Here is a 27,351-nt window from a genome sequence, read left to right as displayed (position 1 = left end):
TACCCACCTGTAACCAAAAAAGTAAAGTGAACTTTGCCCTTCCCAGGCTGCTTTCCAGTTCACTGGTTGTATTAGCCTGTGAATTCATCCACAGAATAATGCAGTCAATATTTTTCCTCATGTTTAGTCTCTGCTGATCTTTCAGATAGCTTATGGTGCAACTTCCTTCTTTGTATACTTCATAGTAATATTCCTTTTGTAGTTTTTGTATTAGACTTGCAAACATTTTGCAGCAATAGAGAGAATAGTTAATATCACTATCTTTTAAATCTCATAATCTTTTTAGAACTCTAAAAATCTTATAAGAGTGTTTCAGTTTTCATATAAGTCTTCTAAGATTCTGATGTATCTAATGTTTTATTTCGGTTTTCATAAAAGTCCTCTAAGATTCTGATGTATCTACTGTTTTATTTAACAAGTAGTAAACCTTCAGAAGTTGAATTTAATTTAAATTTTTACTCTTAATGAGTGCTACTGAGAGTGCAACTAAACATTTTTTCTAATGTAATTAAGAATATGAAATTAGAATAAAGCTCAGCAAAAGTTCGACCATTAATAATAGATTACTCAGTTTGGTTTTGTTAATTAAATAATACTCTATCTGGGGTATCTATCAGTGCCATATTTGAGTTTTGACAATTGAAAGTCAGCAAAAATATATATAAAACTTTTATGCTTGAAATAATGGCACTGTATTTTAATCTTTTTTCTTGTGCTCGATTTTTACCCACTCTTAATTATTATCTATTTTTAGACAGTATCAACAGTGTCATAAAATCAGATTTTTAAGGAAAAGATTTATACTGATATTCATGAAAAATATCCTCGAATCACTGACATATACTAATTTATCATGAGATTTAGGTTTCTAAAATTCAAAAAGAGTTAATGAATTGATTTGAATGTAGCACAAAATTAACTAAATTAAAACTCATTACTGAACTGGTTCCATATAAATGTTGGTAGTTGGGGTAAGTTGTAACAAGGCCATTGGCCAGCTGAGAACAAAGTTCAAATCCAAACCCCAGTCACTATTGAATGAGTTTGAAAATCTTAATGTATCCCAAATGTTGCCTATTACAAATCTACCTGATAAATTAACAGGATTGTCTTTGTTCAAAAAGAACAAGCAGCTGAGCTGCTATATCTAGACAATTTTCCATATTAAATTCTTGCACTATGGCTAAAACAGTACTAATGGTTCCTTACTTTCATGAATACTAAAACTGATTCACTATTATTAAATGAACAATGAGTTTTATTTTTATATAAACTTTGAATAAATGTTAGGGAAAGAAAACATTTTACAATTTTGCAAAGATTTGTGGCAACTTTTAGATTCATTGACTGCTCATGCAGTTAATCAAACATTTTAATTCCACTTTTCACTTTGTTGAGGGAGATGAAAAATATTGCCTGAAATACATTAGTTTTATAAAAAATTATGACATCCACTCAAATTAGAACTTGTTAATATTGTTTTGAAATGGCTAAAATCTTTGGGAAAATTCAAAATCTCTCGATACCTATTTTAATAATTTCTTATTGAACAAGGGTAATTAAGAAACAGGAATGCTTGCTGTATCAAATTGCCTTCGAATCTATATGGCATTGATGGATCTGTTGTCTTGCTTCTATTTCTTTTTTTTTGAAAGCCTAGTTATTTCTGAATCTATGCTATGCTGAAATGTGCTTTGGGGAAGGAGGAGAATTAGTTATCCATCAAGTTTTCCATTGATCTAGAAATGGAATGTCTGCTAAAGTCAGAAGTGGTTTGCTGGCTACATTTAACAGCAAAGGAATCTGCATGTGATCTGCTCTATTCAGTCTAATAGAGGTTTCTGCAGTCAATATTAATTACTCCATGGGACTTCAGGGGGCATGAGACAGATTAAAAGCCTAACTAGCTGTAAGATTCATTAAAAGTAAGCTCTGGACCTAGCAACACTAGTTGTGACATTTGTTGGATTTTCTATGTTTACTGCCTTGTGGCTAAGTACATTGCATCAGACACACAGCAGAATTTGTAGTCTTCTGGAAAGGGAGTTATCACAAGTGACTCACATATATTCCATGAAATGATCTCTCTCAATACTTTGCTCCATAAATGCAATTCTTTTGGCCTGATTCAGCAAAAGTAGCTCCAGCCCAAGTCCTCTAAGGGGGGTGAATGGTGGCCAACTTATCCATAGGTAACACTTTCCAAATAGAGTAACTTATCCATAGGTAGCACTTTCCAAATAGAGTAACTTATCCATAAGTAGCACTTTCACATTTTGCTGTGGGAAAAGTGTAAGACAACTTTTGCACATTGTCTCACATCCTTCTGCATGTACAGTTGCTGAAAGAGAATGCCTACAGTTGCATGTTTACATGATCCATAGCCATTTATTATGGGGCATAATAGATGCAAAAGATGCATAATGTTTTTATCTTGTTTTATGAATCTGGTCACAATGATCCATTTAAATGAATGCTGCCCAGGTGGGCTTTGCCCCTTGAAATCTGAAACAGCATTTGTGACACAGGATAAGAAGCTGGTATAGTTGCCAATGATTAGTGACTTTGGGAGACTATGGGGATGTTAAAATGACCACTATTGGAAATGAAGATGATGTAGAAAGTGTACCCTGGATGGAATGACCAATTTAAAATAATTAGGATGAACTTCTGACTCCACTGAAGTCAATTGCAAAACTCCCATTAACTTCACCGGAGCCAACATTTTACCCTTAATATCTTACCTTGCTCTGCCAGTTTAGATAATGCTAGGAAATCTGCAGCTCATTGGGCCTCCTCAACATCAGGGAATGTAGAAATGGTACCTAGAGATTGACCTTTATGTTTCACTGTCACAGAGTGCAGGGATACAAGCTGTTTTGTATTGACTGAGACCTCTGAGGAGACATTTTGAGCCCCCATAAGAAAATTATGCATACTCTATCTCAGGTGTGGTCTATAAACAGCCCACAGACTGGACACAGTTTGCCACAGATGCTTTATTTACCTGCACATCCATAGGTACAGTTGCTTGCTGCTCCTGTTGACCGCAGTACATTGTTCCTGGCCAGTGGAGCTACGGGAAGTGGTGGCTTAGCCCATGCTGCGTTCTGCAGCTCCTCTTGGCTGGGAATGGCAAACCACAGCCAATGGGATTTGTGAGTGGCTGTACCTGCAGATGTGCAGGTAAATAAAGCATCTGGCTGCCAGCCAGAGGCTAATTCAGGCAAACTGTGTCCAAGATGTTTATTGATCACACCTGAGATACAGTATGCATAATTTTCTTATGGGGGCTCAAACTGTCTCCACAGAGGTCTCAGTCAACACAAAGCTGCTTGTATCTAAAATGTCTGGCATCCCACTGGGAGCTAACCCTGGTGAATCACATTCAGTCCCTGGGCCACTTAGGCTATGTCTAGACTGCAGGCTTCTTTCGAAAGAGCCTCTTTCGAAAGCATCTTTCGAAAGAGCCTCTTTCGAAAGATCGCGTCTAGACTGCAGGCGGATCTTTCGAAAGAGAAATCCGCTTTTTCGAAAGAGAGCACCCAGCGAGTCTGGATGCTCTCTTTCGAAGACGGCCTCTTTACATTGAAGAACGCCTTCTTTCGAAAGAGGAACTTTCAAAAGAAGGCGTTCTTCCTCGTAAATTGAGGTTTACCGCCATCGAAAGAAAAGCCACGTTCTTTCGAAATAATTTCGAAAGAACGCGGCTTGAGTCTGGACGCAGGGGAAGTTTTTTCGGGAAAAGGCTACTTTTCCCGAAAAAACCCCTGAGTCTGGACACGGCCTTCGTGTCCACCCCTGCTGTATCTGAAGTTCTAGACCCATTCCTTGCTGAGCCCCTCATGGTTGATCTAATGAAAATATTCCTGTTCTTCTCTCCCCATCCCTGTGGCAAGGCAGAGTGGTTGAGGGAGGCTAAGAAGGAGAAAGCTATACAATCAACCTGTGCATTGAAGCTGGGACCTCAGTTCCATAGTGATGCTGGGGTTGGGGGAGGGGGAGAGAGCAAACTGGTTGAGACTAGTCTTGCTGCCAACTTTATTTTTTCAGTTGTTTCAAATGAGTCATGTAATAAACAGTTCACAAAAATGTGCATAGAAGAAATCATTTCCCCCGCTATGGCTACATGTTTACAATGTGCAAAAGGCTGTTGTATGGTGTCATATGTCATGCTGAATTGTGTCAGTCGAATTACTTCACATAACATAATGTGACTGAGAAACCCAACTTGATACAGTGCAAGGTTTGCTACCCCAATAAACAGCTACAAAGAGCAGTCTTCAGCTAGTTAAAGGAAACTTGAGTTCTCACAAACAACTGTGATATTTAGCATTTGCTTTTAATCATTACCAACAAAAAAGATTCAGATTAAGTCTTCATCTTCCTTGTCTTTGTGTGGTAATTAGCAGGTGTTTTTCCAGCTAAGCGTGGGAGGAAGCAGGCAGTGAATGACTATGATTCAGTTTATCACTAATGCATGCAATCTTCACGAAAACAAATCTTTGAAATGGCATAATCTATACTTAAAGCCAAAGTGCAAGCAACAATCAATCACATTTTCATCCTGAAGATGCACTGATAGCAGCTTTAATAGCACTTCTTATGCTAATGAGAGCAAATTAGTAAATTCTCATTTCAAGGAGGAAATTGTGTTGTATTGTTACTTTTGGCTGTGTGTTTTTGGTTTTGGTTTGCATGTGCTGAATTTGTTTGAACTGATTTGGAACCCAAGTGAGGGATGTTGAGGTATAGGAAGGTGATTTCCATGATGGCAAGGATGATGTTCTGAGGAAGACTGTTAGGCTATGTTTATATTGGCATAATCTTGCGCAAATACTCTTTAACGCAAGAGTTCTTGCGTTAAAGTATTTGCACAAGAGAGCGTCTACACTGGCATGTGCCTTTGCGCAAGAGACGTGCTTTTGCACAAGAGGATCCATGAAAGTGTAGGTGCTTCTTGCGCAAGAAAGCTCCGATGGCCATTTTAGCCATCAGGCTTTCTTGCGCAATAAATTCATGTTGCCTGTCTACACTGACCTCTTGCGCAAGAACAATTGTGCAAGAGGGCATATTCTTGAGCGGGAGCATCATAGTTCTTGTGCAAGAAGCACTGATTTCACACATTAGAATATCAGTGTTCTTGGGCAAGAACTCGTGGCCAGTGTAGACAGGCAGCATGTTTTTGCGCAAAATCATGCCAATGTAGACACAGCCTTAAAGTTTCTAGAGGAAGGTGGTTGTTTACTAGAGTGAATGGCCCCTTTGTAGCTTGAGGTTTGTATGCATGAGTCTCAGTATTCTTTCAGTAAGAGGTCCCTGGCCAACCATGGTGGGTCTGTTTCGAGTCCCTTTTTTCTGTATCTTGGGAAGCATGTAGAAGTTCCCTGGGTGGATTTGTGAGATGTGAGTTTGCAGAGTTTCTCTTGGTGTTGTTTGTGGAAGGATTTGATTATACTCTTAAATGCCTGGGTGAGTTGCAGTCTGAGGTCTTCTCTGAGTTCTTTATAAAAGATGTTCTCAGAGAACCTCATTGTTTTGTTCCCTGAAATTCAGGGACTTTACTGTTATGGGCTGAGAGGCAGAGAGATGTTTGGGTTTTTTTTGGAATGTCAGAGTCAGTCTTTTCCCCCCTAATATAATCAATGTAATGATCACGAGTGTGGTGTTGGGAGTGCAGTCAGCTTTTCTTCCTATGACTGTTGGTGGGGAGATGGCAGTTGTGACCCAATTGTCCTACACATATATGTTACAATATATCATGGACCTCATCCAATGCACTAAATGCTGGAACAACAATTATATGGGTGAAGTAAACAATCATGATTCTCTCACATGAACTCACATTAAAATGATAAAAGATAAAACTGTCATATCAATCAGCAAACACTTTTAACAATATGATCCCTCAATTATTTCTTATAATGCATCACCTAGAGAAATTAGTGCATTCAGATAGCCAGTTATGAAATTTTAAAGACCAGAATCATGCTCAAGCAAGTATCATTATTGTTGCTTCTTGTAATGCTATATAGCACTTTTCACTCAAATGCCTTATTTAAAAAAAATGTAAAATTACCAGTTTCACATTGCTAGGTATGGTAATTTTCCAATAATTTCTTTATTTTATTGCTGATTAATAATATAAGATATATATCCTGTTTTGGTGTAATCAAAGGCTTTCTCCTCTATAATCAGCCTCTACCTCTTACCTCATTCATTTAGTGAAGTCACAAGCCATTGCTTTGTGACATGAGACTTGTTTCTGTCTTGATGAATTTTGATATGCCAAATGCTGCAGTGAAGCATGACTGAAGGAATTTGCCAGGAAGAAAGTATTAATAGTTCAGGGAGATCTCCTGGTCTGTTGTACACTTACAAACACGCATCCTTGATAATTGACTCCAATATGAAAGAAAATGCAGCTCAGGTATAACAGGATTTGATAAAATGTTATACAGGCAGTCCCCGGGTTACGTACAAGATAGGGACTGTAGGTTTGTTCTTAAGTTGAATTTGTATGTAAGTCGGAACTGGTACATATTGTAGGGGAAACTCTAGCCAAACATTTCTCCAGAGCTCAGTATTATTCTCCCACACCTCACTTCCCTCAGTCCTTTATTCTCAAGCTGAGGTGTCTGCTGAGAAAAGCCGCTCCGTGTCTCCCTAGTCTGCTGGGGGGGGGGGCGCTAGCGTCGCGTCTCCCTGGTCTGCTGGGGGGAAGCAGCTAGTGCGGGGTTGCCTCACCCCGTTTGTAAGTAGGGATCTGATGTAAATCGGATCCATGTAACCCGGGGACTGCCTGTATTTGTAAAGTTGCTTGCCTGGCTATAGTATAAAAAATATTGTGTGAATTTTGGAGTATACAATGTACAGTTCACAGAGCAAGGAGAGTAGAACAATTTGTGAAATTACATGTATTCATCTGATTAAGTGTGTTTTACCCACAAAAGCTTATGATATGTTTTTTTTAAGTCTCTGTATTGCTCTTTGTTTAAGTTACAGACATAAAGGTAGCCCCCTATGTCATTTGGTATGAACAGGCAGCACTAGGCCTTCATTCTGCATGCTTTTTAAAACAGGAGCTCTTAAAATGTAAAAAGGGGTAAAGTGAGGGAGGGATTTATTGTTAGTAAATTGCAGAATTCAGCGTTGAATGAATATAACATTACTTATGGCACACAGTAGCATATTCAATCAGGCCTCCTTTACAAGCAATTGATATTCTTTATAGCTTGTGCATAATACTGTCTAGAGAATTAAAGGATGTTAACATTTCATTACTCCTGGCATTGATTTTTCTCTACTTTCTTCACAACAAAAATCAAAATGTGACCTCTTATTCCACTGAATTAGTTCCAGAGCACTTGGCATTATTGACCTCTTAATGAAAATTAATGATGGCTTCTTTCATTCAGTCTTACAAGTAAGCACAGAAAGCAAATTTCTGAAAGAGGTGCTTTTTTCCCCTGAGATTGAAATGAAAGAGCACCATATTAAATTGAAAAATCTACATTAAGACAGCATCAATTGGGCAAATTTAAACACCCAAAAGTCAGGAAATCCATCATATTTTAATTGAGTTCAACTGGGCCCAATGCTACAGAAAGGTAACCATATTTAGTAGCTTTATTTGTGGTGTTGAGGCTGTTCCCCACTGTGGCACTTCAAGTGCAGAAAGTGGGGGCCTTTAAGAGACTTTAAAAATACCTTGCTTCTAGACCAGTGGTCTCCAACCTTTTTACACCCAAGATCACTTTTTAAATGTCAGGACAAGCCAAGATCTACCCCATCCCTTCCCCAAGACCCCACCCATTCCTTGAGGCCCCACCCTCTGTGTTCCCCTCCTCTCCATCACTTGCTATCCCCAGCCCTTATACACTCTGAGGGTACAGCTATACTGCCGCTTTTTTTCAATCCTTCTGTTGGAACAAAGTATACAGGGGCTGCTGAAAGAGCGTGTTTGCTCTTTTTCTAAAAAAAGTGGAAGAACAAATGTATCCCTAGACACAGAAGAGTTTTTCGGTATCCCAGAAAAACTCTTGTAGTCTAACCGTACTCTCACTGGGTTGAGTCAGGAGATGTCGGCTCTTGGGTGGGAATGAGGGATTTGGGTGTGGGAAGGGGTGAGAGATGCAAGTTCTGGGAGGGAATTTGGATGCAGGAGGATGTGGAGAAGGGGATGCTGGCTTGGGGAGGGCTTCAGTTTGGGGACTGTTGGGGTCAGGTAGAGGGTTGGGGTGCTGAGCAAGCCACAGGCTTGTGGATGTGAGGGTGCAGGAGTTTGGGCTGGGGCATGTTAGGGCCTCAGGGCAGGGAGGTTGGGAGTATGATGGGCTCAGAACACAGATTTGTGGTGCGTGGATGGTGCAGGGGTGTTGTGGCAGAAGACTGAGGATGTGGGGGTGCAGGAGCTTGGGGATGTGAGATGCTCAGGAGAGGGACTTCCAGTTTATGATAGGCTCAGATTTGGGGTCATAGGGCATGCATGAGTGTTATGATGCTGCGGCCAGATGGAGGTTTGGCCCCAATTGGGTGCTTGTTGACCAGGCTTCATTTTAAAATAAAATATTATGTCAAACACAAAAAGTTTCAGAATTGTCTTTATTTATGAGAAGGGCAGGGAACCTGTTTTAAGTCAGGGGTCACTGACCCAGAGAAAAGTCAGTCTGGCCACACAAGTGAGATACAAAAAAAAACCCCTCCAAAACCACCCAAGCCTCACTAATGTGACCCCAACTGAGCTGGTATAGGCAGGGGGCAGGATGCTTGTGGGTGCAGGGACAGCAGACAGGGTGCTGGTGGCAGCTGGGGACAGGGTATTGGTGGGTGCTGGGGCAGGGGACAGGGTTCTGGTGGGTGCTGGGGCAGGTGACAGGGTTCTGGTGGGTGCTGGGGCAGGTGACAGGGTTCTAGTGGGTGCTGGGGCAGCAGACAGGCTGTCAGTGGGTGCAGGAGCAGGGTGCTGGTGGGGGCAGAGGACAGGGTTCTAGTGGGTGCTGGGGCTGGGGACAGGGTTCTGGGGGGTGCTGAGGCAGGTGGCAGTCTGTTGGTGGGTGCCTTCACAGGAAAGCAGCAGAAAAGTCCCCAGCACGTACTTCCTCCTGCCCCCCCCCACATGCCCCCCCCCCACACACACACACACACATGCAGAAAGGTAGCAGGCAGAAGGAAGTCCCCAGCACATCACAGACCTGGCCTTTCAGGCACTGTGCTGGGTGTTTGGGGTAGGAGGGAGCAGCCTGCGCACTTCTGGAAATGCCAGAAGTGGCGCACAACTGCAGGACTGACCCCCAACCCTGCAGGAAGCCAGAGCTATCTCCATTGTCTTGAGAGTGGGGGGAAATAAGAGGGGCCGAATGCCTCGCAATTGACTGGGTGAGCCCTCCCAATCAACCAGTCAATCATGATCAACAGGTTGGTGATCACAGCTCTAGAAGCTTCTGTTTTAAAAACTCCACAAGGTCATAGATTCCCTGAACTTGGGATTTATTCTGCCGTCTCTCAAGTGAAAAAAAAACAAACAAAAATCTTTCTTCCTGAACTCAGAAAGATTCACTTGAGAACTTCTCTCAGAGGGGTACCCAGGTTTTTTTCCTTACAAGAGAGAGAGAAAAAAAATTGTAATCTCTAATATCAGACATCTCAGTCTTAGGCATGCATACACAGACATCTTATTATCTTCCAGGACACAAGAATCAAATCATAGTTTTAAAAAGGTGGTTTTATTAACAAAACAAAAAGATGTACTTGGTAAATCATATTTGGGTTCTAGGTGTTATAGAGCAACTGAGAAAAATCATTAAAACACAAAGAATTGCTTCCCTGGTATTCAGCTTTAGTTACAGCATAGGGGCTGAGTGCAGGGCAACTCAGCACAGAGGAACTTAACCAAACAACAGAACAAAAAAACCCGATCATATCTAAATAAACATTCCCTGTCTACTTACATTTGTTGCTTCAAGGTTTTGTTCTCCTAGACATGGTTATTATTGAGTATCAGAGAGGTAGCCGTGTTAGTCTGAATCTGCCAAAGCGGCGAGGAGTCCTGTGGCACCTTATAGACTAACCGAAGGGGAAATTTCCACTACATGCATCTGACAAAGTGGGACTTTGCCCACGAAAGCTTATGCTCCAACACTTCGGTTAGTCTATAAGGTGCCACAGGACTCCTCGCCACTCATGTTTATTACTCATTCCATGTCTCTCACAGCCCCTGTTGCTTCTCTCACACAAAGGAGATTGAAACAAGCAACCTGTTTTTCAATTCAAATCATAACACTTTCTTCCCATTGGCTTTCCTGGCTCCCTACCAACACTTTCTGGATTTTTTTTCAGGGATTTTCTGAGTTTAATCTTTTATAGGAAATACTCCCATCCATCACACATGTAAAGTCAATGAGACTATTCATATAGGTAAATTTACTCTTGTGTTTAAATCTTTTCAGCATTGGGATCTTAATTTGTTTATATTGTACATATTCAGTCACATCCTGACCTCCTGCCCACTTCATTCTGCATAGGGGAAACTGAGGTGGCACAGAGCAGCATTTACACTAAATGCTTCTAGGTCCATGGTCATATGTCCGTGGGTGCTAGATCAGTTACTTTAGGCAGAAGACTTAAACTAGATCAACAGTAAGGCATAAAATTGCTTTTGCGCAAAAGCATCCGTGGCCAGTCTAGATGCGATTTTGTGCAAGAAAGCCCCGATCACCATTTTAGCCATTGGGGCTTTTTTGTGCAAAACAGTTCTTCCCTGTCTACACTTTTCCCAAGCAGGAGCGTGAAAGTATTTGTGCAAGAAGCACAGATTTTGTACATTACAAAGTCAGTGCTCTTGTGCAAATTCAAGCGGCCAGTGTAGACAGCTGGCAAGTTTTTGCGCAAAATCTTGCTAGTCTAGATGCACCCAAAATGTATTATTGTCTGAATATCACGTCAAAATACTTCATTTTCCTTCTTTCTTTTTTTCTTTCTTTCTTTAGACAACAAAGATTATGATGCATATCTATCCTATACCAAAGTGGATCCAGACCAGTGGAATCAAGAAACTGGGGAAGAAGAACGATTTGCTCTTGAGATCCTACCAGATATGCTTGAAAAGCATTATGGATACAAGTTGTTCATACCAGACAGAGATTTGATTCCCACTGGAAGTAAGTTATATTCAGTCGTATGTGTGTTTCCCATATGAGGAATACAGAAATTACAAATCTTGAAACAATATGATAATACCCTCAGAATCTTGCCTCTGAGTTTTCTCTGTCCTTTTAAAAAAATATTTCATCTAATTTTTGGGATACATTTTTTAAATATTTGTTGGCTTGCCTCCATTCTATCTAAAATGTTGCTTATGTATTTGGCTGGGCATTATTTTCAATTAAGAAAGACATAGCAAGGAAAGCATGACAAGACCAGTATTTTGTAGGGCTGGATGAGGAACCTTTCTGTCTATGAATTAAATAGTGATGTCCTTATTCTGTTTTAACTCAGTCCATGCTTGGACAAATTCCCATAACCCTAAATGTGTGCTGAGTGAAATTAGAGTAAGGACTCAGAATTTAACCCTTTGTTTATTCCAGAAACTAAACACTAAACTAAAACAACAGTGATACTTTTAAGGAACACTATATGTGTTAGTACTAACAGCAGATAAGTTTTTGGTGTCCCTACTGGAATCATAGAATCACAGAATTATAGAATCATAGGATTGGAAGTTACCTCAGGAGGCCATCAAGTCCAACTCCTTGCTAAAAGCAGGACCAATCCCAACAGCAGGACCAATTTCACAGAGAAGAAAATTAGTTCATTAGTGCTTAATTTTGTTAATTTTACTACTTGTTCATGTTTCTTTTGCATAGTCCTGCCCAATTTTATTATTGCTTTTGTAAGTAGTTGTAAAGTTCATCCATAGCTTCTATGAGGCCTTCAAACTGCTGCCATCTTATTGGATTATTTACTAAAAGATAGTAAAGAATTTTTCATCTTAAAAAGAAAAAAATAGACACATTAGCAACAAAATTGTTAAGATCTGCAATAACATGAACATTAATTCACAGGAGGCAACATTGTACATGCCAGGGAAAAAAAGACACAGAAACAAAGGGTGCAATCCTACAATATGCACTAAAGTAACTTGTGAATTCGTGGTGCATTGGCTCCTAAATCACATGGTCATTGTTCTGTTATGTCACAAAATGACTTTTTAAACAAAAGGATAATGCACAACCTTGCTCACATGCAGATGTTGGCCTTTATAGAAAAAATAACCAGTGCCCAAATATTCTGATGAATAGAAACCCATTCATATTGTGGTGGTGGAGGGTAATGGAGCTGAATGAACGTATGCAAATAATACTTTGCAGTGTTCAGCCAGCACTTTTCAGAGAAGAGAATTTAGCTCTTTTGTTTCTGCCAAGGTTTTTGAGTGAGTTGCTTGCTTCAACTGATCTTGAGCTACTGTCTTATTTTATAGCTTACATTGAAGATGTGGCAAGATGTGTTGACCAAAGCAAGCGTCTGATCATCGTCATGACTCCAAATTATGTGGTAAGGAGAGGCTGGAGCATCTTCGAACTGGAAACAAGACTTCGGAACATGTTAGTCACAGGAGAAATTAAAGTGATACTGATTGAATGCAGCGAACTCCGGGGAATTATGAACTACCAGGAGGTTGAGGCCCTGAAACATACCATCAAGCTTCTAACTGTCATTAAATGGCATGGACCAAAATGTAACAAGTTGAATTCTAAATTCTGGAAACGTTTACAGTACGAAATGCCTTTTAAGAGGATAGAACCCATCACACACGAGCAGGTTTTAGATGTCAGTGAGCAGGGGCCCTTTGGGGAACTGCAGACTGTCTCAGCAATTTCAATGGCTGCTGCCACCTCCACTGCTCTTGCCACTGCCCATCCAGATCTGCGCTCCACCTTTCATAATACGTATCATTCACAGATGCGCCAGAAACACTATTATCGAAGCTATGAATACGATGTACCTCCTACTGGCACCCTGCCTCTTACCTCAATGGGTAACCAGCATACCTACTGCAACATCCCTATGACACTTATCAATGGGCAGCGGCCGCAGACAAAAACTAACAGAGAGCAGAATCCAGATGAGGCTCATACAAACAGTGCAATACTGCCCCTCTTGCCACGGGAGACCAGTATATCAAGTGTCATATGGTGACAGAAATGCAAGGGGGGCCCTCACCCCCTGGAATAGAAGCTAAGTGTGCAGTCTGGTGCCTGGAACTACATCCTCGACTGCTGCTGTTAAACATGCATTACAATCTATAAAATACGAGGAAAAACAGGGTCTTGTACATATGTTTTTGCAGTTTCTTTGTAGCATCAGTCTTCCTGTTTTACCCATGTCTCTTGCCATTCACATTTTTGACTTTGTTTTATACGTCATTGGAATTTGTATATTACCGTTTTTTTTTTTTTTAATGAAGAGACTGCTGTATAGATAGGAAATCTTTTTTGCTCCATTAGAATAGTTTTAGAATTTTTTTTAAACATTTCTTGGGAATGCTTGGTCGAAGCTATGTTAATATCAGAAGCACCATCCATTTTGTTGGCCTGCCTAGCCTGATACATGAAGGCCATGCCTGCTGCATTTCACCATTGTGAAGAACCTTTGTTCTTAGGAGGACCCCGCAAATCATTCTGAGCTCCAATTTCATTACTTATCCCATGACAACACTCTTTCCTCCCACCTCCCCTTACGACGGTCCCATGCTGGGTGACATTACAGACAGTCTGATCATCTAACATTTAACTCAGTAAATGTCAGACAACAAGATATACCCAATATGTATCAATTGCCTCACAGTAACCACTACAGAGTGTGTAGAAAGTAAAGTAGAGTTTGTTTTTGTTTTATGGATGAATTCAGTTGTACCCTTTTTATTTATATAAAACAACAATCCTAATTTGATCACTTATGGGATGGCGTGAATGTGTGAATGCATTTGTAGCTTTTTTTTTTCTTGCTTGTTTTTTTAAGTGTTTGACTTTTTTCTTTCCCCCCTTTTAAATTCTGCAAATGAGGTTATTTGCGATTGTCAAACAAAGAAGGTAATAATTTTTGAAGTGCAGTAAATCCTGCTGCGATTTACAATGATGGCTTCCAAACCAAAGGGGAGTAAAAGGATAGTATCAACTATGGTTTGTCACATTGTACTATAGAAAATGGATTTTTCTAAAAAGTAAGAACAAAACATTTCTCTCCAGCTGAGTATGGGTTCCCCTTTTTTTTAAATGTTCCAATCACTGTAATTACTGTTCAATGATATATTCACATTTCAGCATTTTTATATTTTGTTTTAGCTTGTTTATAATAAGTAAAATCTTATTAATTTCAAGATGATTTAAATGAGAACTCAGGTAGAAAAAAAGACATTATGAATACCAACGAACATCAATGTTATAAAAATAAACATTTATTTATACATACTTAATATTTAAATTAGATGTGGAAGTATTAAAAACCATTAAGTTTATTGAATAAACTAATAAACTAATTTGGTTTTTAATGCAGCATTCCATCTTTGAAGATTGCAGATTACCTGTGTGGCATTGCTCCCAGACAAATAAAAATTCACTGTTCAGGTATCTCTAGAACTAATGGATCTTACCCATGTTTACATTAAAATGATGCAAAGTTCACTTGCCATTTAAGAAAATGAAAAAAATGGAGTTAGACTTTTTTTCCTTTAAAAGGGCCAAATTCTCTGCTGGTGTAAATGGAACCAATGCAGTGCCCCAATGTACATCCACAAAGGATTGGCTCCCTTCCTTTTTTTTAATACCAAAAATATAACATGAACACCAAGACACAGCTTTGAGATTATTTCAGTAACTCATTATCTATTAAGGATTTTCATCCATGCTGACTGGTGTTGGCCAATATAATGGATGTTGTGTGATTTGTTCATTCTTACTATCATTATATTCAAAAAAATACAAGTTTTAATAGTTTGGTCTCATTAGTAAGATGTGATTGGTCAAAAATGTGAAACCTGCAGTTTGTGGGTGTCCGTGGGGGTAAGTCAATATTGACAATGTCTGAGGAATGACTCTTATATTGTAACAGTCAAGAATTCTCGGTATCTGCAAAATCACTTAAAGAAGCTTTGGGGTGTGCACTGATTTTTATTTGCTGAAAAATGTTTACTTCTCTGAGAAGTCACTTGGGTTCCTTTCTACAACCTGTTCTTTATTTCAGTTGTTTCCCCCTGGACATGTGCCAAATATCCACAAAACAGAAATGAAGCTGCCTGGGCAGATAAAATTTCAAGACAGCTTTACAAATTTGATTATTTCAGATTGTAAGATGGTTATTATTTATATGATATTAATCGATTCCTGTCAAGGATTGATGGCATTTAATTTCATTTGACTGGATTCTAAATTCCTCCAATTCCCAGAAAAAATAAAATATTGAATGCCCTTTCCCTTCATCCTTCCCTCTATATTTTTAAGATGAAAATTGGGATGTGGAATAAATATAGAGTGTAACAATCTGACTGCAGTCACATTCTAGGCATTGATAGGTGTTTCTTTAGCCACATTGGGAGTATTTTTGTTGTTCTATTTTTAGTGTAGATTTAAGCACTTTGAATAGCATGATTCAGGGATTGATGGATACTATTTGATATTCACACTACTTAAGAAATTTTTTTCTTATTATGCTTTGTCATATTATGAAACAAAAACAAACAAATGAAAAAAGAAATATACGGAGAAGCTATCTATGGCTTAGAAACATTCCTCCCAGGTATTCCTCTTCTATAAACAGCTCTGTGTGAGAAACAGTGAAGGAAACTGTCATGTGTTCACGTGCTCTATGTTTGACAAAAGTTCTGTTAGAACACAAAATAAAAAGGAAAAAAATTGCCCTAGTGCTTAGGCTCCATCTTTTTTGGTTCAGATGTTCTACTTTTTTATCATAAAGTCTGAAGTGTGCATGCAATAGCCACGTTCAAGGGTTAGTCATTAAAAAAAGCACTTTACCTTTAAAAAGTGTAGTGTGGTGATTATACAAAACGTATTACTCCTGGTTAATCTGTCACAGATTTGAAGTGTGTGTGTATATAGACATATATGGAGTCTATGCACTCAAAGTGTCTAGATATGGTGCTTCCTTTTTATAAGGTTCTCTTATCAAGATACTCCATGATATAAAGTTAAGGGGCTTGATTCCCATGCCATGGAAACTCACCAATAACATCCCCATTATAACATAGAGATACAAACAGAAAGAGAGGACTGCACACATGCAGATGATTATTTTGAAGACAAATTATCTCTGGGCCTAATTCTTCTCTTAGCTACATCAGTGTAAATAAGGAATAACTCTCTTAATGTTGATGAAGTAAAACCAGAGTAAAAGCTGGTTTAAGTGAGAGGAGAATCAGGAGAAGTAGATCAACAAAGAACTTGTATTTACAGCTCATGATGGGATAAATTCTAACCACCACAAAAGTCAGTGAAAAAATGTCAACTGATATTAGTAGGGACAGGACATCACCCAAGGAGTCCACCTCCTAAAACACGTTGGCATTCTTTCTTTCAGGGAGCTGGTTCTTGGGTTACATATATTTAGCATTAGAAGCAAAATTCTTGCATTTTCTATTATTACCTACCTTTTAAAAAGAAGCAGACATTACATAATGGCAGATAAACATATTCCAAATATTTAGAAAGACTGTCATACCCTTCTGATAAAAATTCACAAAGTTTTAGTTGAATCGTGTGTGTTATTGATCCATTTGCATTATAGACTGAGCAATGAAAATTTGGGGAAATAGGCCCGATGAGCAGGCTTCCCTTTTTTTTCAAACTTAAAAAAATAATTGTGTCTACAAACCTCAGAAGAAACTTTATTGTGATGTAAGAATTGCACCAATAGAGCAGATACTAAGAAAAACCAAGGAGGGATGAGAAGGGAGAAATGTCAGCTTTTTTTTTAATTGGGTTACAGACATTCTCTGTTATAGAGTCCAGCCACAATTCAGTCCTACCTGCATTAACCAACTGGCATGTGTCACATCCCGCATTTGGATCAACAATGTCACAGATATAGCCCTGGTATCTGACACAACACTGAATGATTGTGCATTTGCTAGTAACCTAGTAGCATACACAGTTGTTGGTGTATCATCCATAATTGTGTTTCATAGTGAGACAAAAGTGTGGTTTTGTAATCTTCCTCCATAACAGGATTAGTGAATGATCCAGAGCAATGATTTTCATTCTCATACTCTCTATACAAAACTCAATATCATTTCTACCACTCTTCATAATTGAACTGGAGCTCTGTTTGACTAGAATTAGACAAACACAGGCAGTATCATAACACTTGGTATCTCCTGCATAATGCTTGCTTCAACTTTTATCTCTGCCACAGTGCTAGCTCTGGTATTAGTCATTGAGGGTACATCTAGACAGTGGGGCTATTTCAGGATACCAGAGGTATCCTTTAAACACACCTGTTATTTTGAAATATTTTTCAAAATAATGGGTGTGCTATTCTGGCATCCCTGTAACCCTTATTCCATGAGGGTTAAGGGATGTCTCAGAATAGGACATTATTTCAAAATTTGGCACTGTGTACACGCATCAGATTTCAAAATAATGTATTTTGAAATACAATAAAAATAAGATACGCAATTTGTGTAGCTCAAATCTTAATTAAAGTTTAGGGTGTTGTATAGATGCAACCTCAGTGGAGAAGGAGGAATGAGCATTATACTTGTCAGGGAAATTGTGTCATTACAAGTGTCGAACTGGGGTAAAGGGCTAAATTCATCACCTGTTTTGCACAGCAGCTCAAACAACTATAGGAGTTTTAAGGTCTTTGCTTGCTCCCTTGTCTCAGGGTGGAAATCAGATGGAGCCCTTGTTCCATCCTGAACAACAAGTGGGCTTGCCTATCTGCACCAGCATATTGAGTGACATATGCCAGGTCAGGTAAAGGATCAGCATAAGGTCTTTTCCCCTCAATGCAAAAAGGAGACTTGGAAATGATGTGTGTCTCCCACTCTTTTTAATACTCATGGTAAACACTATGATTGAGCCCAGCAAGTTACAAAGTCAAGGTGAAAGCATCAGAAGCATGATGACAAAGAATTCCTATCCTGTGCTCCAGTCACACCTCACTGGTCCTGATCATAACCTACATTCCTTCCATTCTGCCCCTCCTCTTCATTTACCTTGCAGTCTCTGCAATGCTCAAGATAAAATACAAAGCCTGAGGTACATCCTTCAAGTCTGACTCACATGAACATTCTTTATCTGTGGGACTGTTTGGGTAAGTAAATGTCACTCACAGGAACAGATTTTTAAATTGTAAAAGTGCTTGTATTCACAACTCACACACATTTCTTCATCCCTAATGTCTGAACAGTGCCCTTTGGGGGTAACATCCCTTTCTTTTCAAGTCTTGGTGTGTGATCTTTCTCTGGTTCTTACATTCATCTGCATAAAACAATGATGTGGTGACTAGTTCCTACAATTTTCCTTATTGTTTTAAATTTTTTTTTCATAGATTGATTTTCACAGCAATGCTGTAGGCTGTTATTTGGGAGCCCATTTTAAACTTGTTTTACAATGCTTGTGTGACAATGTGTGCGTGTGAACTTGCTTCTTTTTTAAAAAAAAATTAAAAATCTTCATTACAAGCTTAACAGGTGAACATCAATGAACTTACAAGCTTGAAAGAAATTGTTTGCCAGTGTTAAAATTCTCTGGTGAACAGCTCACTGCAGCTCTAATTATGTTCTTAGGGACACTTTAAGTAGACAATTAAAATAATTAGTATTATATATGTAACTTTAACACCACATTAGAAGGTTGTACACTGGTCTTGCTAAAATCCAGAAAACATTAAATGGCAACAATTATGCAAATACAAGGCAAAGAGGAAAACTTCCACACAGCTTTCTTCTTATCTCCCATTTGCAAAAATTACAAAGAAATCATGCTTGTTTTAGATCCCTGAACCCATTTCTACCTCAGCAAAGGCATTTAAAATGCAAAAACATGTTTTTTTGTCCACAGATGTGTAGCCAAGCATATAATCATTCATAGCACTGTAACATAAAACAATACCAACCTGATCCTGTAAAAATACACAATGAGCAAGTAAAATGGTTTTGCTCACATGCAAATTTCTCTGCACATGTCGCAGTGCCAAGGTAAACTTGTAGTCATTCCACTGTTATATATGGTAGATTTGGGAAGGAAAAGTAGGCCAGGCACCTTTCCTTGATTCTATTCTACATAGCTTTGGCCATGTAGATCTTACTGTACACTGATCTAATAGTCATGCTCGCTTCTTATTTGTAGTTCCCTTTGAAGGCCATACTCTGTGACACCTTTAGAACAGAGATTGTGTGGAGCTGTCCTGTGCAGGTGGCTGCTTGATTTGCTCCCCACTAAACCTTTAATACACTGAAAAACTTAATTGTTTTCCGGGCATACCTTTTGCCATATTAAGCCTTTATGTACCTGCATAATCAGACTCCTCTGGAATCAACAATAGATCTGATCCATTATTTCAAATATCACTCACCTATTGAATACTGGGTACCTAAAATTCATCAGGTGCTTCATTTCCCTCTCCAGAAATGCTGAAAGATTCTTAGTACAAAGCCTTGTCAGCAATACTAACTGGATTTTTCAGGTTTGGTGACAGGATGACCATAAGCTGAAAAGGATGAATCACAGCCTTTATACCCCCAGAGTCCCATCATTGTGTATAACAAATATAGTGGTACTACCTTTTTTTTTCTCCTGAGGTTTGATTGTATGAGATGGTAATGCTGAGCACTAGTATGAGAATAGGAGGCTATGTCTCATATTTTGTTTTTTTAACAGACACACTTAATTTGGTAGGAGCCTTTCTATTGACTTCACTTTGCGTCGGATCCTAAGGCCCCAATCCTGTAGAGATGTGTGCTTAATGTACACAATTAACTTTATTCATTGGGATATTCACTGTGCACAAGGTTAAACATATATAAATCTTTGCAATATTGGAGCCTTTGTAGATAATTTTGCTAGGTAGGTAATATTTTTAAGGAAAATAGACAATATTGCTATGCATTGTTCAATAGATAACTAGATAAAATGGCCAAAGAGACATTATAACAAGGAACAAGCATTAGCTGCCAACAGCAGGATAACATTTAGGAGATTTCACTTTAACAAAACAATGAAACTGTGACTAAAAAAATGAGGAAACTTAAATTCTTTAGAGTAAAATCTTAGCTCAGTGTCACCTTTAGTGTCTTTGGACCGAAGGATATTTGTTCATAGGATTTAGTTTCTTTATTTAACAAGTCATGTCAATGAAACCTGAATTTGTGTGTGTGTGTGTGTGTGTGTGTGTGTGTGTGTGTGTGTGTGTGTGTGTACACACATATATAGCAACAAAAAATTGAAGTGATATTTAGGAGTGAACATTTAAAGCTAGATGACAGGCATCATCAAACCTGTCTGTTGGGCTTCTGATCATCTTTTGCACAGACCATAAATGCCATATTCTGGTATTCTTACTTTATATTTACGCACGTGTGTGCATGCACATACACACACTTTTAATGGAAAGAAGTAGATGGATGTCATGTGGGTCTTTGAGAGCATCTTTCCACACATACCTAAACTGTATGTAAACGAATCTCCACTGAACTTACACCAGCATACAACTGGTTTAAGGAGAGCAGAATCATGCCCAGAGTTTGTAATCAGCACCCACAATCAGCTCAGATACTGATTAAGCATAAACTGTAAAAATGATTTTTTCTATTTTATGTATTTTTGTTAAAGATGAAGAATTTCTATCTTTTCCAAGTGTCTTTCACTGATGCTAAATAAACTGTAGTTCAATACATATGTTCCTTCCAAGGTTTATCATAGGCGTACATATGTGACTAAAAACTGCAAAAGTTGACTCCTTCTTTAGACACTTTGTGCAAACCCACTGAAATTAAGGTAGACACACCATAGTTAAGTAGAAATACAACAGACTATATTATGTGTACTGTATGTTAAATATGTTACCTAATTAAAATAACATATTCATATTTAGTTAAAATATTAAAGGGACCATAGATAAGAGTGCATTATTAATGATGCTATGTATGCTGTTGAAAAGCAAAAGGTAAATGATAGAAATGTTATCCAATTTCAGTGTATGTTACTTTAAACAGCATATTTATGTTATCTTACAGTATATGACACCTTTTAAAAAATTACCATGTTTGATATTTTAAACTGCACAGCTTGTTGTAACAAGTATAACATATTTACCATTTTGTACTTTCATTGATTTTTATTCTTAACGGAGAAAAGACATCACTCACTAAATATGAATGCTGCACATGTTAGCAATAGAAATATTGATTTTTGTAACTTTGATTGCACTTGCCTTAACGTTTCCACACACACATGCATGCACGCACACACATAAAGATTAAAGGAAACAAAAACCACAAAAAGGCAAGTTCTGCACTGACTATACTTTTTTTGCATAATTTAATGAATAATGACACATGAGCCTATTCACTACAATCCTTGTAAAAAGTATATGAGCACACGATGCCATAGGTTTGTTAAAGCACAAGGTGTATTTTGTCTAGATTTAAAGCAAGAACAACAAAATCAACAACACTTTTACTGTAACCTTGATTTAGATTTAAAAAGGTTGGATGTTTAAAAAACCCTTTATTACTTGCATATGAATATTTTTGTAATATCTGAAGAAGGTTTTAAACTGGAAATTTACTTGCTTTATGGCGTGCAACTTTTAGACACAATAAACAGGGTATATGTCCAGTTTGTAAAAATGTTTTCCTTTGAAGATTACTCTTTCACTGGCTAAATGCAAGATTATGACAACTTTAAATACTTATTTTGTGAACTGACAGAAAACAAAAAAAAATAAAACTATGTGAATAAGTTGCGTATGCAAACTTTTTTTAAAACCAACTTTCCAGTTACTGCCAGCAGTAATCTAAAATAAGCTAGGAAGTTTCCAGTTTAGACATTTTATTTTGTAAACACACTAGACCAGATTTTCAGCTGGTGTTTCAGTAGAGCTATGCCAGTTTACATTAGCAGAAGGTTTAGCTTTTTACATATAAATTTATTTTAACACAAGATATATTCTATTCATGGGAAAAATGAGCAGTATTAATATCTGCTTTTCTTTCATGTGTAATTGGTTATTATTAGCCATTCAGTCTCAGACTCTAGTTTGCATACAGGATTTTGTACACATAATATTATAGCTACTTGGTTCCAAAATTTTTGATGGATGTTTATAGATTTCTTTACATTAATGTAAGCAGTCAGTACAGTATAAATTGCGGACAGTCCCTCATGCTTTGAGGAAGAGTGTATTTAAAATATATATGTATATATCACTCTAGTTTTATTCGAGTGCAACACAGTTGAAATCATTGATCAACATTAAAAGTGGAATAACACAACAGTGAATCAAGTTCATAACCTAGTGTGTGTTCATGATGCTATGTGCTTCTGTGCATGCACACACGTATGGAATAGGCACACAATCTTGAACTATACTGGAACTGCATTGGAGTAGAACTACGTAACTCAGTTTACTTATTCCAGGGTAAAGCTGGTGTAAGTGAAACAGAATCCGAATTGAACAGAATTAAAAAAAAATGTGCACTACTTGCATATGAATATTTTTGTATAATAATACCTGATGAATGTTTTAAACTGGAAAATTACTTGCTTTTTGGTGGGCAACTTTTAGAGAAAATAAACAGGGTATTTTCCCTTTGTTACTCTCAACTTTTACTCCTTAGAAATTCCATGTCCCTCTATTTTGAAAATGAAGAAACTTTTGACTTGTTTCTCCTTCCATTTTCACCAATTTTGAATCTGTAAAATTTCACTGATTTCAGTAGCGTAGCTCCAGATTTTCACGATTGTAAGATGAGAATCGGGACTGTAGTGTGAGGACATACACACAGAACCATGCTTTAACCTGTAATTAGAAAACTTCATAACTAGGAAATCCCCTGTTTATTGAGGTCCCTGTTACAACCCAGCCCTAGATGTCTCTGGTAATTGTAGAAATTCTATAACAACCTATCTTCCTTAGTATAAAAGATTAAAATTTAAATTATAAACTAACAGGCATTTAAACAACAATTCAAAATAAACTTCAAAGGCCTTATGATTATTTATACTACTATGTCCCCTTATTAATTTCACTTAAATAGTCCTGACCAGTAGGGTAATGATAAAGTCTTTGAAAGGGTCTGATTCTTCTTCCAAACCATGTACTCAGTTCTATTGGCTTTGTGCACAGAGTTCCATGTGTAGGAAGCTCACTTGGGGCATGTCTACACTACGGAGATCAACCCTCCAGAGGTCGATCTTCTAGCTTTCGATTTAGCGGGTCTAGTGTAGACTCCTAAATTGAATGCTGAGGGCAGCCCCTCCCATTGTCTGATACTCCTTGTTCTGTGAGGAGTAAGGGAAGCAGGTGGGACGTGTGTTCCATCAGCCTCCTGCAGTATAGACGTCACAGCGGCGCAGCTTAAGGTAAGCCAAATCCAGCTATGCAATTTGTATAGCTGGATAATGTACCTTAATCTGACCTGCCTGGTCTAGTATAGATTAGTCCTTCCTGAGTACTAGCAAGTCCTGCATCTTCTTTGTGTTGAGTTGGGATATACTAAAAATTCTACCCGAAAAGTCCTTTTGGAGTATCTACAAGGTAGAGTCTGATAGTTTCTGCCAAGTTCTAAACAGTTCCAAATGTTAGGGAGTTTTAAAGCAAAGCTTTGTTTTATAATGTCCATTTACGTAGTGCTTTTGTTGTGTGCCTAACAAAACAGCTTACGTTTGTTGTTGCTGAATTTTTATTGCAGCATCTGTGGGGATTTTTTTATTTCCTTTGGATCAAACCACTTAGGTTTAAGCTGTATTACTGCCACAGGTAAAGGCATCCTTACCAGCCCTCCTGGTAAAAGTTCTGCAGAAGATAATCCAGACATAAATGTTGTTAACCAATATGCTTGTAGTGCTTTATATAAGTCAACTGATTTTTTCTGTTTTCTTTTACAGAAGTCTTTTTAAAGGCTGCAGTGCCCTCTCCATCTCCTTGTTGCTTTGGGGTAATGTGTGCAACCGGTATGCTCTCAAAATCAAAGTCCCGTGCGAATTCTAGGAATGTTTCAGAAGTACCTGAGGCCCATTATCAGAGATGAAGTCCTCAGAACTCCATGTCATATATATTGCCTTTAGGTTCTCTGCTGATGAATTCTATGTAAGTGTAACCAGTATATCAGGAGAAGTAATTGGCTATAATGATATATGTATGTATATCCTTTCAGAAAAAACAAAACAAAACGAATGAATAGCTACTTTATGTCAAGGTGTTCTGGAGAAGAGCAATGGTTCTGGCAATTGTTTCCTCCCCTCACTTCTTACATAACTTGCAGCCCTCTACTAAGGTATGAATTTGCCTACTCAGGCAGGCCACCATACTGATTGTCATGCCTACACTTATTTTAACCTTGGTGTACTTCATGGATATTGAACTATCATAGGAATAAAAATGCACGGTACTTTCAGAAGAAGGCCCTCAGCTATGTTGAGATTATTTTGGACCTACCAATATGGAGGAGGTCTATGAGAAGTTGACTTCTTCAACCTTGATCTCTTTTGGAAACATTGAGTCCGTTTCTAGCAATTGTTATCTTTCAGTTGTTCATCTCTAATTTGCCGGTGAATGACAGACACTGGAATTCCTGCTTTCTCAGTTAAACAAGGAGCCATCCAGAATGGTTTGCTTCCTGCAAATCCAGTTAGGCCACCTGTCTGAGTTGCCAAAATCAAACTAATCTTAAAAGAACCATTTGTGTGATGGGTTTGGATGCCATGTGAAGTCGGGGTGCTTCCTCTCTCCTGCTGCAGCTTTCACAGGTCTCCTCCATGGTTTCCTACCTTCCCCTGTCACAAAGGATATATCTAGACTACATCCCTCTGTCGGCAGAGGGATGCAGATTAGGTAGGTTGACATCGCCAATGAAGCAGGGATTGAAATATCCTGTGCTTAATTTGCAGGACTTGATGAACGGCGGCGAAAACTGCTCGCCAGCCCCGTACTGCACATGAGCAAGAGCCGCATTGCGCATGTGCACGCCACGAATGAACGGGCGAGTAGATTGTATTGTTTGTCAAGCCCTGTTAATTTGCATAAAAATGGCCACCATTTTTGCCAACTCAGCACTTTGTCAGCAAAAACCGGCAGTCTAGAGAGGGATCTGTCAAGAAAAAAAGCCTTTTTCCACAGATCCTGTAAACCTCCTTGCAGGAGGCATAAAGGATCTGTCAAAAAAGGCTTTCTGTCTCGACAAATCCCCCTCTAGACTGCCGCTTTTTGCCGACAAAGTGCTGAGTTGGCAAAAACGGCGGCCATTTTTATGCAAATTAAGCACGGGATATTTAAATCTCTGCTTCATTTGCAATGTCGACCTGCCTAATCTGCATCCCTCTGCCAACAGACGGATGCAGTCTAGACATACCCTCACTGTCCTGGCATTCTGAAGCTCTTTTTCTCCCTGTACCTCTTCCTTACAAAAGGAATTTATTCTCTTCTGAAATCAGGTGGTCAGAGGGGCATACCTGAAGCAGCAACTAGAGAACTCCCTAACCTGGAAGTTTCTACATTTGTTATGTGTCCATCTACAACTTGTCCTGGTTCTCTCTGGTAACAGGAACTCTGTACCCCTTAGCAGGGTAAGCCATAGATTAATGGATAATAGGACTATGGAAGGATGATAAAATGTCTCCTCCTTTTGTTTCAGCTGGGGGATAAAATCAATAAAATGAGCAAGCATTCTTGTTGCCACAGTATGCCACACTGTAGAACACGCATTACTTTGTCAGTCCATATGATTTTTTTCTTTTTGCTAAAAAATAATGGCAATTGGATTAGATCACTTTTACCATCATCTTATCACACAGTGACCCTCATCAACTCAGTATCGCCACTGAACATTGCAGCTGGAACCTGCAGACTTGAAAGCTTGCCTGAACTCAAATTACCCCATTTACTCCCAAGAGTGAGCTCTCTGAATGCTGTCTCTTGAGTAGCTACTTTTCATGATATTTTAATCTGTGACATAAGTACTACCTTGAAGAGTTTCAGTTCAGATGATCATGGTTTCACTGCTACCAACACAATCCATTGCCCCAGGTATGATGTCAAGAAGCATATTTTACACTAGATGAGTCACATTTACTCTACTGACAGCATGTCAAGTGCAAAGACTCAGTGTACATTCAGCAAATACTTACGTTGCTTCAGTTTCATTTTAAAAATATACCTATAGTGTATTTAAAAGGTCATTAATAAAAATTATAAAATAACACTAACGGCTCTATTCTTCCTTGACATGTTTACATTCCATCCCTTGGAATTTGTGTCACATACACCTGAGATAAACACTGATGTATAAATTACATTATTGTATATTAAACATTTTCACAATCAGGCCATAGCCAGATGAGTTTGGCAGCTATGTACCTGAAAAGAAGAGAAATTTGAAAAAAGTGAATGGGAGAACTGCCTGTAGAGAGTCACATATGCTTCTCTTTCCAAATACTAGCCTCTCATTCTATCACAAGGACTGAAGAGGAGTGTGAATTCCTTAAAATCATCTCCATTTATGATCATCAGCTAACACAATACTAACCTAATCTTCAATACATATAGACAGCTAGCCAATAGGCTAAAATTCTCTTCAGGTAGCAATAACTGCTAACCCTCCTTTGCTCAAATAACTTTCACAAACAGGCCAGTAGTGCCTGAGGCTGCTATTACACAACTAGCAATGAAATGCTCCAAAGTATCCATGGTATTTGTACTGCACCTAAACATTGAGACACAAATGTTTGAAAGGTCATCAACATTGCCATCACGTGGTACATAAGTTTGCCTCTGCAGTCACCTGAATGCACACATATTGAATACTATTATTTGTGGACATAGTTGATAGACTTTAACACTTTTAACACATGTTGGGAGCCCTCCTCTCTGAGCCCCTTGCTAGTGGCAGAATATTGTTACATAGGAACCTGTATGCCAGCTCTGTGTTAGTGGACAAACAACCACCACCAACCCACATATAGTGCAGATGCTTTTCTGGTGAGCATATATTCAGTCAGTAGCTTAAATGCACACATCTCTGTCCACCCCTTGGAAGTCCTAACTCCTGATCACTCGGGGGACAGAATTAACATATCTCAATATTCAGCATGCCCTGGAAATGCATATATGTGACTG

The 27,351-nt window shown here is 38.5% G+C and overlaps 1 protein-coding gene and 1 long non-coding RNA gene across 6 annotated transcripts in view; one reads left to right on the top strand and one right to left on the bottom strand.

Moving 5' to 3' along the window:
* Window positions 1–17,356, top strand: part of IL1RAPL1 (interleukin 1 receptor accessory protein like 1) — a 1,160,102-nt gene extending 1,142,746 nt beyond the window's left edge. For all 5 annotated transcript variants that reach the window (XM_075913277.1, XM_075913279.1, XM_075913280.1 and 2 more), the window contains 2 exons: window positions 10,989–11,159; window positions 12,479–17,356. In XM_075913277.1, the coding sequence (XP_075769392.1) occupies window positions 10,989–11,159; window positions 12,479–13,197 (890 nt within the window). In that variant the 3' untranslated portion in view covers window positions 13,198–17,356. The remainder of the gene's footprint in view (window positions 1–10,988; window positions 11,160–12,478) is intronic.
* LOC142822374 (uncharacterized) overlaps window positions 1–27,351 on the bottom strand; it is a 104,845-nt gene that overhangs the window by 760 nt on the left and 76,734 nt on the right. The window lies entirely within an intron of this gene.

Source organism: Pelodiscus sinensis, chromosome 1, assembly GCF_049634645.1.
Source record: "Pelodiscus sinensis isolate JC-2024 chromosome 1, ASM4963464v1, whole genome shotgun sequence".
In the NCBI taxonomy this organism is placed as follows: Eukaryota; Metazoa; Chordata; order Testudines; family Trionychidae; genus Pelodiscus; species Pelodiscus sinensis.
The sequence above is the reverse complement of the archived record's forward strand: the minus strand, read 5'-3'. Positions and strand labels throughout refer to the sequence as shown.